The sequence below is a fragment of the Andrographis paniculata genome, unplaced genomic scaffold, assembly GCF_009805555.1.
Source record: "Andrographis paniculata isolate CXL003 unplaced genomic scaffold, ASM980555v1 Contig65END, whole genome shotgun sequence".
Lineage (NCBI taxonomy): Eukaryota > Viridiplantae > Streptophyta > Magnoliopsida > Lamiales > Acanthaceae > Andrographis > Andrographis paniculata.
In genome coordinates, this window is record NW_026137601.1 from 820,330 (window position 1) to 831,965 (window position 11,636).

An 11,636-nucleotide genomic window follows, 5' to 3' on the forward strand; every position below is an offset into this window, starting at 1 on the left:
GTCAAGTCATCATTTTAAGTCATCTAACACGGTCATATTCAAAACTAAAATTGATAAAATAAATTTTATGATATCAAAATTAATAATTATGATATTAAACGAGACTAAAAATAATTTTTGTTCTAAAATTTGTGTTGAGAAAGAGTTTATGATATATTAATATTTTGTATAAAAATTGTGAAAAAATAATTTTTTTTTTTTTCATTTTCTAAAATATGTATATACTAATATATTAATGGTCGGGGAAGCAACTGGGATTGATAGGGCAGGTTCACCAGCAAGAACACCTTTCACTACATTCGAGCTGAAGAAAGTTACAGACATCCCACCTCATACAATCACACTTACTGACTATCGAGAGCTATTTTTCTGAAAAATTAGTAGTATTAGATATCTCCATACTGCGTAATATTGTCTGCTTTGGGTTGAGTTTTTGAATATTTTTCAAAAAAGCTCATGCTAATGGAGCTTGGAACTGACATGAAATTTTTTTCTATAATTTTCGATGGGATTTGAGTTTGCACCCCAATAATAATATTAAAATAAGATAAAAAAAAAATAAATAAAATATTATAAAATTTTAATAAAAATAATAACTAAATTATTAATATTTGTTAAATTAAAAATAATAAAATTGTAAATATATAAAAGTGGTGTAAGTATAACATAGATGAAAGACAAGATGATTCATTATATGAAACAAACAAATTTATCTCGTACAAATCAAGCATTTATATCATATATATATATATATATTATTAATTTACATTTGAAAACAAATTAGGTTTAAACAAATTGGTGAATGCTCTCTTCTTTCTTTCTTCTTCTTCAATCCAAATATTCCTGCAATTCATTCATTCTTATCTGCAGAACATTGGAGACGGCGACAAGGCTTGTCTGAAACTGAAATTAGGGCAGAATTCCACCTCCATTAACAAGGTGGAAGGTCCTTTGGCGGAGGCCGAATCGAATGATCTTTGTCCGGTCCATTCTCCACCACAAACGCCATCTTCAATCCCCACCCAGTGTGAAGCTCCAGGTGACAATGCATAAACCAAACTCCTACATCATTACCATTATCATTCCATCATCGTCATCTTACAAACTCTCTTCTCATTACAAAATCTAACAGATGTTTATTCTCATTACAAAATCATAAACCATACCTGGATTATCAGCTCTAAACCTTATGGCAGTCCACCCCCCTGTCGGAACTCCGACAGTGTTCCTCTCCGGAGGATCCACCAAATTATACTTCGCCGGATCCTTGACAGGATCGAAGTTCCCAATCCCTGACCCGACCACGAAGAAATTATACCCATGGAGATGGAAAGGATGAGATTCAACCGACAGAAGATTCGTATCCTGCAGCACCAATTCCACCGTCGAATTGAACGCAATTTTGCTCAGCCGAGGTTGTCCGCTCACCGACGTTTTCAGGTTCGCCGTAAGCGGCGCTCCGGTGTAGTTAAAAACCGTCGGAGGACGGTCAGGGAAGTCCATTTTGAACACTCCTTTAAGGTTGTAATAATGAGCCTGTAAGAGTCCAATTTTAGGCATCACAAAGGTTATGTTGTTCAATGAAGCCGCCATTTGTGTCCCATTCAGACAATCCTCACAAGGATTCACTCCCAAGCCAATCGTGTAGAACAGACGCCGGTCGACTTTCCGCGGCACCGCCGCCGGAAACTGCTTTGAATTGAGGCTCCGGAGCTTTGCATTGTAACTTAGAGCATAAGCTGTGTTGTTAAGTGATGGCAGCTGAGGTAATGTCGGAAGTACGAAGTTTGGGATGCCTTTATATTGCAGAATGGCTGCAGCTGTTTTGTTGTCGATAGAAATCGGCGCGTCCATGAAAGGCCTTGCGGCCATGAAGTATCGCCCGGGGAGCTGGTTCGCTCGGACAAGAACATTTGTTGTCTGTCCAGGAGCTATTAGGATTGTCTCAGTCGAGAAAGGTTTGGTGTAGACAGCGTCGATTTCGACAACCGTCATCTTGTGTCCATCAATGGCGAAGAAAAGCTCGTCGTTGAGCGCAGCGTTGACGATTCTCAAGAGGTACGTCTTTCCTTGCTCGACCTCTATAGCATTAGTGTCTGAGCAAAAAAAAAAAAACACATCGTTATTACATCTTATCGAGCTAGAACTAACATTCGACATTACATTGATCCTACGTTTTTCAGAACACGGGAAGAGCGGCCCCGGCTTGCCGTTGATCGTATGCGCATCCGATGTTTTCGGAGGTAATCCCAACTTGTTTCCTTGTTTTACATCCTCTTCGACATCAGTGTTCCACCATTCGCCTGTTTCGACACATAATGTTTCTTCAATGTTATTACACATCTCATGAACTTGTAATAACCTTAAAAAACAACTCTTAGATGATATAAGATAAATAAATAGATGATGTAATAGTTTAAACTTTTAGGTGAGATTATCATTTATATATTTAACATAAACTAAGTTCTTGAACTTGTAATAACCTTAAAAAACAACTCTTAGATGATATAAGATAAATAAATAAATAAATAAATGATGCGTATCTTAATAGCTTAAACTTTTAGATGAGACAATCATTTGTATCATCTAACATAAACTAACTTCTAGTTCCTTTTAATTACCTAAGACGAGCTCGAATTCGAAATCGGGTTGAGGGAAAGGATAAGGTGTCCCTTGTTGAGGCAAAATAACTATGGCTCCATAAACAGTTGCCCTAAGCCATGAGATATGTGCATGCCACCACAAAGTCCCTCTTTGCCCTGTTACATTGAAGTCATAGGTATAGCTTTGCCCTGTCTGAACTGGACATTGTGTTATATAAGCCGGCCCGTCTGCCCACCCGTTGCGATATTGCTTTAAACCATGCCTGCCCGAAAACACACAAAAGTGTCAGACAACACACGTGTTATTATAAACAGCACGCCGTATGTATTCGTATAATACAAATACAACACACGAAATAACATCACATGCTATAGTCTTATACAACACAAATAATAGTTGATTTCAACGCACCACATACTGTTATACAACATACTTATAATTATGAACCAACAACACACAATCTTATTATACACAACATGTTGTTTGTATATATTACGGGTACTGATTTGAAAAATCAGTATGATATTAATTTTTTCAATTCAGCACCTTAACCGTTCCCATACGCTTAGGATAGCGATCATGATCGACTAATTCTTACCAGTGGACAGACATATTGTATTGTGCATAGTTAGTGACATTAATCTGCAAGCGATCCCCTTCTCTAACATAGATCGTTGGCCCCGGAAACATTCCATTAACGGTCACAATAGGCTTCGCGTGACACAATCTGCTCACTGTCTTTACCTGAACCTGAAAAATACAAAAGAATCGTATATATTATACACTACTGAACATACAGAGTTATTGCAAGTTAACTGTTGCTACTAACGTCAAATTGGTATTTTTTGAGCGCAGCCATTGCCGGGGTCGTGGCAAGACATCCTAGTATAGTACAAAAGAGTAATAGACGAATGTGGATATTGTCGTGTTCGACCCCCATCGCCCCGGGAAATTAAAATATAATTTGATTGATTATATGAGAGGGGGTGTTGTGTAGCTACATAGTTTTTTTTTTTTTTTGGAGATTTTATAGAAGGGGAGTGGGAAGGGAGGGAGGGTATTGTGCTAGACATCAGTTTGTTGATTAGGTGAAAGTTGGAGTTAGAACACCAAAACTTACAAGCAATATTCTGATGGGGACTTTTAATTCTAAGTTCAGTTTTTGAAGATAGATAGGAAGAAAGAAAGTAATAATACTTTGATATATTATGTGCAGTATGTATATTTCTTGTATGAGCATGCATGAGAGCTACTTAGAGCCAACCATCTTCTACAGCTTTACTCTCAAGTCAAGAAAATTAAATTAAATATATTATATATATATATATATATATATATATTTTCATATTTTTGGGTACTTGGCTTGGAGTATGAATTTGCTTTACTCTCTTTCTCTAAACTTGTATTTACTCAGATTTATTAGTCCACCACGAGACCTGGTCCTGAGAATCGTATCTACTGAAGTGGGCTGGGCGTTTTCGGATCTGGGCCGATCCGATCCACTAGGCAACTTGATTGTACCCATTTTAGTGGGCCTGGGCATAGGCAGCCCGGCCCGCTAGAGAACGTCCTTTGGGCTTCCTCTTCATGGATAATCGTGGAGTGGCTACGACGCTGAGCGCAGGGGAGTCATGGACGAAGCGCCGATCAGCCATTGCTGGAAGAATTCTCATCCTCGCCTCACACAGCACAATCAAGTCGAATGAGATAGGCATCGGACAGAAGATTATGGTTATGGTAGAGGAGTGATCTCGGAAGCTAATCTGATGAACTAGTGAGAACGAACGTCTCGATTCCATTCGTAATTTGCTCTTCTTTTAAATTCTGCATTTGTTCTTCCACATTGTTATAGTTATACCGATTATTCTGTAGTTTACGTGATGGTAAGTTGCTTGAATTAACCGCTATATAATATGTATAAATTCTTTCTTGTACTGTTGTGCTGTATTTGTTGTCGTATATGAGCTCACATGAAGTACTTTCCAATCCATTCGTTATAGTGAGGTTTTTTGCGTCATCCACACAGCCAAAGAATCTTTTTAGTAGGTTTAAAACATTTTTATTTTTCATTTCTATCTAGGGAAAAGACAGTGTTGTGAAAGCAGGTTTTAAGTTATATTATAAAGGGGAGGAGAATGGGGCCATGATAGTGAAGAGGCAAAACTCCATTTCAACATCCAATAGCGAAGAGAGAATCAAATAGATTTCACTGATAGATTAGGGCAGGTCCAGCCTTTGCCTTTCCTCACATGGCTTGAAAATGAGAGCTGCTCTCTGCCCTTCTGAGGTCCCACCAGAACGAACATAAGCATATAGGAATAGGATTAAAACTCTCTCTACTACTACCCTGTGTATGCTGCTAAAAAGTAGAGTATTCATCTATAAATAGCTGTGCAGCTAAATGCCTGGAGAATGCTAGCAAGGATTGTTGTCAAACTCCACTTATTTCTGTTGGTGGAATATAATCTTTTTTTCTTGATGGGAAAAGGGTATGGGTATTTTTTATTTTTTTAAATTTTTTAAATGGAATTGTGATGGATGTTTACAGCTCCAGCTTTAACACAGTTGGTCAAAAAATGGATGATTTGTTGGGAAATAGTCAGGGAATTCATCATCAAGAATCTGACATATTCTCATTTCTGTAGCTTGTTACTGCATATTATTATTATTATTATTATTATTATTGTTATTATTATTATTCCAGTGGCAAACTGTTAGGGTGTTATTAAATGCTTGCAGGTATGTTGAATAGGGATAGCCAGATATGTTTGCCCTCCATGGGATTATTGAACCTTTACAGCTCTTTTGTGGAAAGGCCCACAGCCCCACAGCAAAAGGGAAATGAGACAATTGAGAGAAATTGCATTTCGTTATCTAATTATGAGGGGTCTTATTAATTGAAATGTCTCATTCCACTCTCACAGGATCAGAAACATTTGGTTGGCTATTGTCTTCCTATCCTCTCTACATATGAATGAATGCTTGCAAACAGCTTTCAGGCTTTAATTCACAGGACAACTTGCAGAAATAAGTATGTGTGACAATCTCCTGTTGGTGATGTTTGCATTGATTAATTATTCATAGGCTGGGCATTAATCTGAAATATGGTCATTTTTTACTGTTTCTGGCTGATATTAATGTGCTTTCAGCTTTGATTTAAATTAATCATATGCAATGTCTAATTTTGTGTGTGGTGGAGGATTAAGATTATAATAATATCATCAGAGGAAATTCAAACTGAAATTGGATTTCTTCTTGTCATCTTATATATGCTAATGATAATAACTGTCAATAGCACAACATTACTCATTAAATATATTTACAGTATCTAATTTGGAAAGGACATAAAAAATAATCAGGATCAGGTAACTTTGAATTACTTGAACTTGACTCATCAAAGAATATGCCATTCACATTTCCAGCTTTACATTCCCTGCTTCCAGGAAACCTGCAATTATGAAATTTGATTTCATCAAGGATGATTGATAATTTGGATTTGAAAACATTTTGAGGAGGTCCTGCCTGAAATTTATTTTCACAATTAGAAAGTTTTGCATGGCTAATAAGCAGGACCACATAGATTAATGGCGAGGTCTTTAGTCTGTGTATGTGGGGTCTCATGAAATGTAAAATATCCACTATGCTTGATTTCTGATGTTGAAATAAACAGGGACCAGAAAATTGAGTAGACATGTTTGTGTACCTGTAAATGGCTGTGAAGTAAATGCTGCTGGTCTTCCTTGTTGGTACTCCATAGAAAACAGATTTTGCAAGTCATCCTCCCATGTCAGGTGCTGAATTTGCTGTCTCATCATGTAAAACTGTTTTCTTTAGATGAAGTGATGACTAATTGATTCTTGAACTGAAAGTGAAACAAATAAAAAAATGATTAAATCAGACACTCACATTGAAACAGGATGAATCAAGAAATGAATCGGCCATTGAAACCACTGGTGGGGAAATAGTTCTCCCAATTTCTGGTATGGGGCCTGAAATTCCTTGAGTTGATGCATTGTAATGCAGGTGAGCAGCATTCACCAGGTGAGAGGGAAAGCTAGACGTGCACGATGGAAATATCTGCGGGGAGAAATTGGAGATGTTAAACATGTAAGAATTTATGATTCCCCATCCATCTCTATGAATACAAACTATAGGAAGGATTTAAATCAAATAATCAATGTAACTGTCTTTACCTCTTTCGCTAGATAGTTGTCGATGTCAAAATCAAGCCTAGGGTTAATTGCAGCCAGCTTCATAGACAAGAACTGCAATGAATGATGATGAATTTGTTAATTCTATTCTGCAAAGACATATATATATATATATATGAATATAGTTTTTACTGGGATTTAATCTACCTCTACTTGTCTTTGCAGAGATTGAACATAGTTGATTATTTCGTCGAGCATTCCAGCTTTCCCAGTTATCTTGTTGCACCCCGGAACCAAATCTTGCAGGTACTTCATTCTTTCACTGATCTTTTCTCTCCTCACCTGCAATGATCAATGCAACAAGAGTTGAATATAGCTTCTAAATGAATTCTCCAGGGACTAGAAAGACAAAAACATCTCTTACTCTCTCAGCCAAGCTGTGGCTGTCCGTGGCTTGGCCGCGACGAGCACGAACATGAATGTAATCAGTCTTCGGTGCATCTGAAGCCTTCGGGTTGCCATTTGATGGCCCTTTGGTCGTGTTCTTTTTGTTGGTTTCATTGCTGCCTGTTGTGGTCGTAGTAGTGCTCTTGCTGTTGCTGTTGCTGTTTTGCCCTGTCATTTTAGATTCCTCATCTGCATAAACTTTCACCTTTTTCTCCTCAAATATTTCTTCTGAAGATCCCTACATACATAAATACATACATCCCGTTGAATTATATAACAATTCTCTTCTTTAAATTATGCAGAATTGGAAAGCTGTTGAAGTCACAAACATCAGGGCACGCCAAACAGAGCAAGTTTGCTAGAACATCACACACTCACCTTAGGGTTTTGAGCTTTATCAACCTTTCTCTTTTTTGAGTTTGCTGTAGACGAGCCAAAATCAGCTTCCTTTCCCACGCCGGCCGGTGCTGTTGCCGGCGGGGAGATAACTGTCCCCGGAAAAGCTCTGCTCACTTCGACCTCGGACCGATTCCCGTAATTCAGGATCATCCGACTCAAGTCCCCGACCCACCCGTTTTCCGTACCCGGGTCCGGCTTCATAGCTCCGCCCACCATGACATCACCAATTCCACGATCATCGTTATTTAAAGCGAAGAAAGCACCAGCGCCTGGCAGATCGTTTTCACTGACGTAGTAAGTTGCAGGAAATTGATCCCGCTGCCAATTCAGGCGCCGCTCAAGCACGCTCATTTTGGCATTTCCTGCATCGGCGTTCAAACAATGCATCATCTCCGGCGAGAGCTGCTCCAGAGCTTCTTCAAAGGTAGGAAAAGGTAAAGTATCAAGAGCAATCCCTAATCGTCTTATGTGATCTTGTGAGTTCTGAGGAAAAATAGTGGCTAAGGCATAGTTATATAAACATATATATAAAGAGAGAGAGAGAGAGAGAGAGAGGGGGGGGGGGGGGTGTGGGGTACTTTATAATATAAAGTGGCCGGAAATGATAACGACCGCCGGAAGATGACTGAAGCAGCCGGAATACATGTGAGAGGGGGATACAGTGGTAGTGGGCCCGGCCACGAGCAGAGGCCATGGTGGGTGGGCCCACAAATCACGTGGGCCTGTCTGTTGGACACGGCCCATATATAGGTTGGGCCTCCTTTCCCCATTTCAATAATTATTATTTAAATGCCACTATTTTATTTGTTTCTTTGTTCACCTTCATCAATAGATGATTCTCATAGTGGATCAGATTTGTGACACAATTTTACTTTTCATATTCATCATACATGCATACAGGTAGGTACATGTATTCATAACCCCCTCTTTTTGGGGGGAACTTGATTTTTTATAGTTAGTAAATTAGATAACCTAAAGAATAATATTTGCTATATTTTGGTACAGGACAATGTAATAGTGGGCAGATATAGGATTGGAGCAAAGATTTTGTGAAAAAATCATTGTCAGTGGGGTACCATTTGTAAGATTTCATATCCTTCTCAAATATTGTTTATTTCGCATTCAATCTTTTAGAAAAAATTTAAATTTCAGAATGTGACTTCCCCTTTATCAGAAATTTAAAATTATCCATGTTCCAATCAATTTGCCTGATCTCGTTTTCATATAATTAATTCCTGCAGCAACTTGACCTTGTAATCATTCTTAATTATTGCACTTTTACATTACCCTAAATCACTATCAAGTATAAATGATAGCCATAATTAGTCTTTTGATGCTTTGAAAGAAAATAGCAAAGAGAAAAAAAGGTCAAATATGCATGTAGTTTCCCAATTTGATTTTAAGTCATGTTCACTTTTATTATTATGTTAGTTTTATTTTATTGTTTAAAAATACCCCATCATTACAAGTATTATTATTATTATTTATATAATTTTGGAAATAGATATGTACGGTGCCTTGCATTTGAGGTCACGCTTGGTTGTTAGCTTTCATATAAAGTGACTTGACACAGTCTTCAGTTAGTACATCATGCATGATTTTAATTTTGCATATGTAAATGGATACATACATCTCATGGCAACAAAGTTAGCAAATTATTGAAATGTGAGAATACAAAAGGGGCTTATTATTATTATTTTTAATATTTTATTATTATATTTGAGATGACCATGACCAGGAGCATGACCCCCCCTCCCCCCCCCCCCCACCCCCAACCCCCGCCAATAGGGACCTGTCCTTATCTGAATCCTTCAATCACTTTCTTTGTGGGCTATATAGCAAAACTTAATGGCTGTGCCACAAGTTCTTTTTTATTTTTAGAAAAAATAGTTTGATTTTGCTTGCTTTCAGCCTTCTTTCCCATCTTGAGTTTTTTATGCTTTTATATTACATGCCCCAAAGCCAAGTACATTGAACCAATCATAAATGACATGATTGTATATTTGTATATGTGTGTGTATGTGTATTGCATGTAGATAGTGCATAAATTTGATTTTTAAACTTTTTATTTTCTATGTATGATGATATATGCTACTTTACAATCTGCAGTATGAAATGATGAGCCCATTCTTCAAGAATCAAGATTATCATTATTGAAGACAATCCATTTTTCATGATTGCTGCTATTATTATTCATCAGTTAGTTGAAAATAAGAAAGATTATTTGCATGATAATTTGTTGACTTATTTACTTTTCTTTAGGGAAGTGAAATGAATAAGTTGAAGAAGAATCCAAAGATTTCATCTTTGTTTACCCTTAAAAAAATGGATATATATATATATATATATATATTTATGCTGTCTTCTTATCCTCTCAGAAAATAATAAGTGATGGGAATGATAAGTGGCCAATTTATATTGCAGCAGATCCAATGTTCCATATCAAATCTGTGCACCCATATTGTTTTCATTATTTTTAATAATATTGTTTGTATATAATAGTATTATATAATAATAATAATTATTATTATTGTTATTTTAATTTTATTTTCCTTGTTTTGAAGCTGCTTTTCTGGTGCTTGGATTTGGAACAATGTTGTGAAGAACCTGAAAGCTGATTGTAATGGATAAACATGAAATGGGCCTCTTTCCAGCAGAGGTAATGGACACACACTACAATCCTCTTCTTCCTTTTCACACAAAATAAATAAATAAATACATATAAACATTATTGATTGTAGACAAGGAATGCTAAACCAGCTTAATTAATTTTATAAATTTATTTACAAATTTTCTCTCCACTTTAGTACTTTACAGGTCCTTAAAAGATTCTTTTTGGAAGAATAATGTTTGGGCCAAATAACACCCGGCCCAACTGTAGCGTTTATGAAGTCCATGATAGAAGGCCCAACAGGTAGCCCATATATAATTTTATTTAATTTCTAGCTATAAGGCAATGATAATATACATATATATATATATATATTAAGAAAATTATAACGTTAATTAGAAACAGCATATTTATAGCAAGTAGGATTTTTATTCAATACTAGGAAAGACAAAAGCTACTAGGTAATTAGGGATGGGGATATTCATATGCATGCATTAGCAGTAGACTTGATTATCTGCTTCAAGAGAAGACAAACATAATATGCATGCATGAAAAACTAGGGGCGTTACATCGTGACAATACCTAATAAATTAAAAAAGCTAATTAATTAGGAAGAAGGCCAATAATTACAGCATTCTTCGTTCATTTTAATTAATTAATATTCTTCATCAGCTAGCCCTCTCAGCTCTACTCCCAATCACATGTTGAGAAGCTTCAGCAGCCTACATTATATTTAACCACAACATTAATTAATTAATTAATTAAATTTAAAAAAGCAGATTTCAATCACTATATATACATGCATATCATATGCAGTCACGTGTATAGTATAGATGCATAATGTATACGTATGTGTGTGTGCGCCTGGGGTTAAATTAAAAATATATATTTTTAAATATTTTAAATATATATATATATATATATATGTATAATGTACCTTTTCTCATCCTGGACAGAAGTGTTGGTGTAATTGGGGATAGGGACATGGCCGGATTCGATTCGGCGGAGATCCTCAATGAGGATGTCGTAGTGCCTTTTAACTTCGTCGGCGGACTTTCCGCCGCCGACCGCCCTGGCGACGTTCTGCCAGCGGTCAGGGGAGTCGGTGTCGAAGCGCGCTAGGGCTCGCTCGAACAGCTTGTTCTCCTGCGGTGTCCACGAGGAGGAGCCTGGCCTGTGCGAGCTCAGCGATCCAGACGCCATTCGTGAGCCACAGAAAGGAGAAGAGAAAAAATTGATTAGGTTTTGTGGTGTGGTAGTGAAGATATTGCGCCGAGAGCGTAGCTATTTATAGCGGCGGATCGGAGGAGGAATGCAATTGCAATTGGCATTGGTACGTATGGCGATGATCCATCCGAATCTGGAGAGTGGGTAAAGTTTCAAACCCTACTGATACTCACTGACACGTCTCAACTGCAACCACA

The 11,636-nt window shown here is 37.1% G+C and overlaps 3 protein-coding genes and 1 long non-coding RNA gene across 11 annotated transcripts; 1 reads left to right on the forward strand and 3 right to left on the reverse strand.

The window, feature by feature from the left end:
* Nucleotides 1-897: 897 nt before the first annotated feature.
* Nucleotides 898-10,515, forward strand: LOC127262156 (uncharacterized). Of its 7 annotated transcripts, XR_007841073.1 has the most exons (13): nucleotides 898-1,039; nucleotides 1,133-2,058; nucleotides 2,184-2,243; nucleotides 4,019-4,405; nucleotides 5,344-5,635; nucleotides 6,275-6,395; nucleotides 6,521-6,711; nucleotides 6,981-7,061; nucleotides 7,505-8,351; nucleotides 8,434-8,501; nucleotides 8,607-8,682; nucleotides 10,166-10,260; nucleotides 10,409-10,515. It is a non-coding gene; the product is annotated as an uncharacterized LOC127262156 (long non-coding RNA). The 7 variants fall into 7 exon arrangements; XR_007841067.1 differs by lacking the exon at nucleotides 8,434-8,501; XR_007841068.1 differs by lacking the exon at nucleotides 8,434-8,501 and having other exon boundaries at nucleotides 10,419-10,515.
* Nucleotides 914-3,636, reverse strand: LOC127262152 (laccase-11-like). Its single transcript, XM_051290693.1, has 6 exons — nucleotides 3,434-3,636; nucleotides 3,203-3,354; nucleotides 2,622-2,866; nucleotides 2,175-2,303; nucleotides 1,167-2,096; nucleotides 914-1,062 (listed from the first exon to the last, which is right to left on the reverse strand). Exons 1-6 carry the CDS (start codon nucleotides 3,542-3,544, stop codon nucleotides 932-934), a joined length of 1,698 nt encoding a protein of 565 aa, XP_051146650.1. The 5' UTR covers nucleotides 3,545-3,636; the 3' UTR covers nucleotides 914-931.
* On the reverse strand, nucleotides 5,826-7,991 carry LOC127262153 (transcription factor bHLH63-like). Of its 2 annotated transcripts, none has more exons than XM_051290695.1 (7): nucleotides 7,581-7,991; nucleotides 7,180-7,440; nucleotides 6,963-7,097; nucleotides 6,798-6,869; nucleotides 6,511-6,681; nucleotides 6,308-6,407; nucleotides 5,826-6,052 (listed from the first exon to the last, which is right to left on the reverse strand). In XM_051290695.1, the coding sequence occupies exons 1-7, from the start codon at nucleotides 7,989-7,991 to the stop codon at nucleotides 6,015-6,017; spliced, it is 1,188 nt and encodes a 395-aa protein (XP_051146652.1). In that variant the 3' UTR covers nucleotides 5,826-6,014. The 2 variants fall into 2 exon arrangements, with proteins under 2 accessions (XP_051146652.1, XP_051146651.1); XM_051290694.1 differs by having other exon boundaries at nucleotides 6,308-6,425.
* Nucleotides 10,516-10,599: 84 nt separating the features above from the next.
* On the reverse strand, nucleotides 10,600-11,628 carry LOC127262154 (protein RADIALIS-like 3). Its single transcript, XM_051290696.1, has 2 exons — nucleotides 11,150-11,628; nucleotides 10,600-10,934 (listed from the first exon to the last, which is right to left on the reverse strand). The coding sequence occupies exons 1-2, from the start codon at nucleotides 11,413-11,415 to the stop codon at nucleotides 10,910-10,912; spliced, it is 291 nt and encodes a 96-aa protein (XP_051146653.1). The 5' UTR covers nucleotides 11,416-11,628; the 3' UTR covers nucleotides 10,600-10,909.
* Between the last annotated feature and the right edge of the window lie 8 nt (nucleotides 11,629-11,636).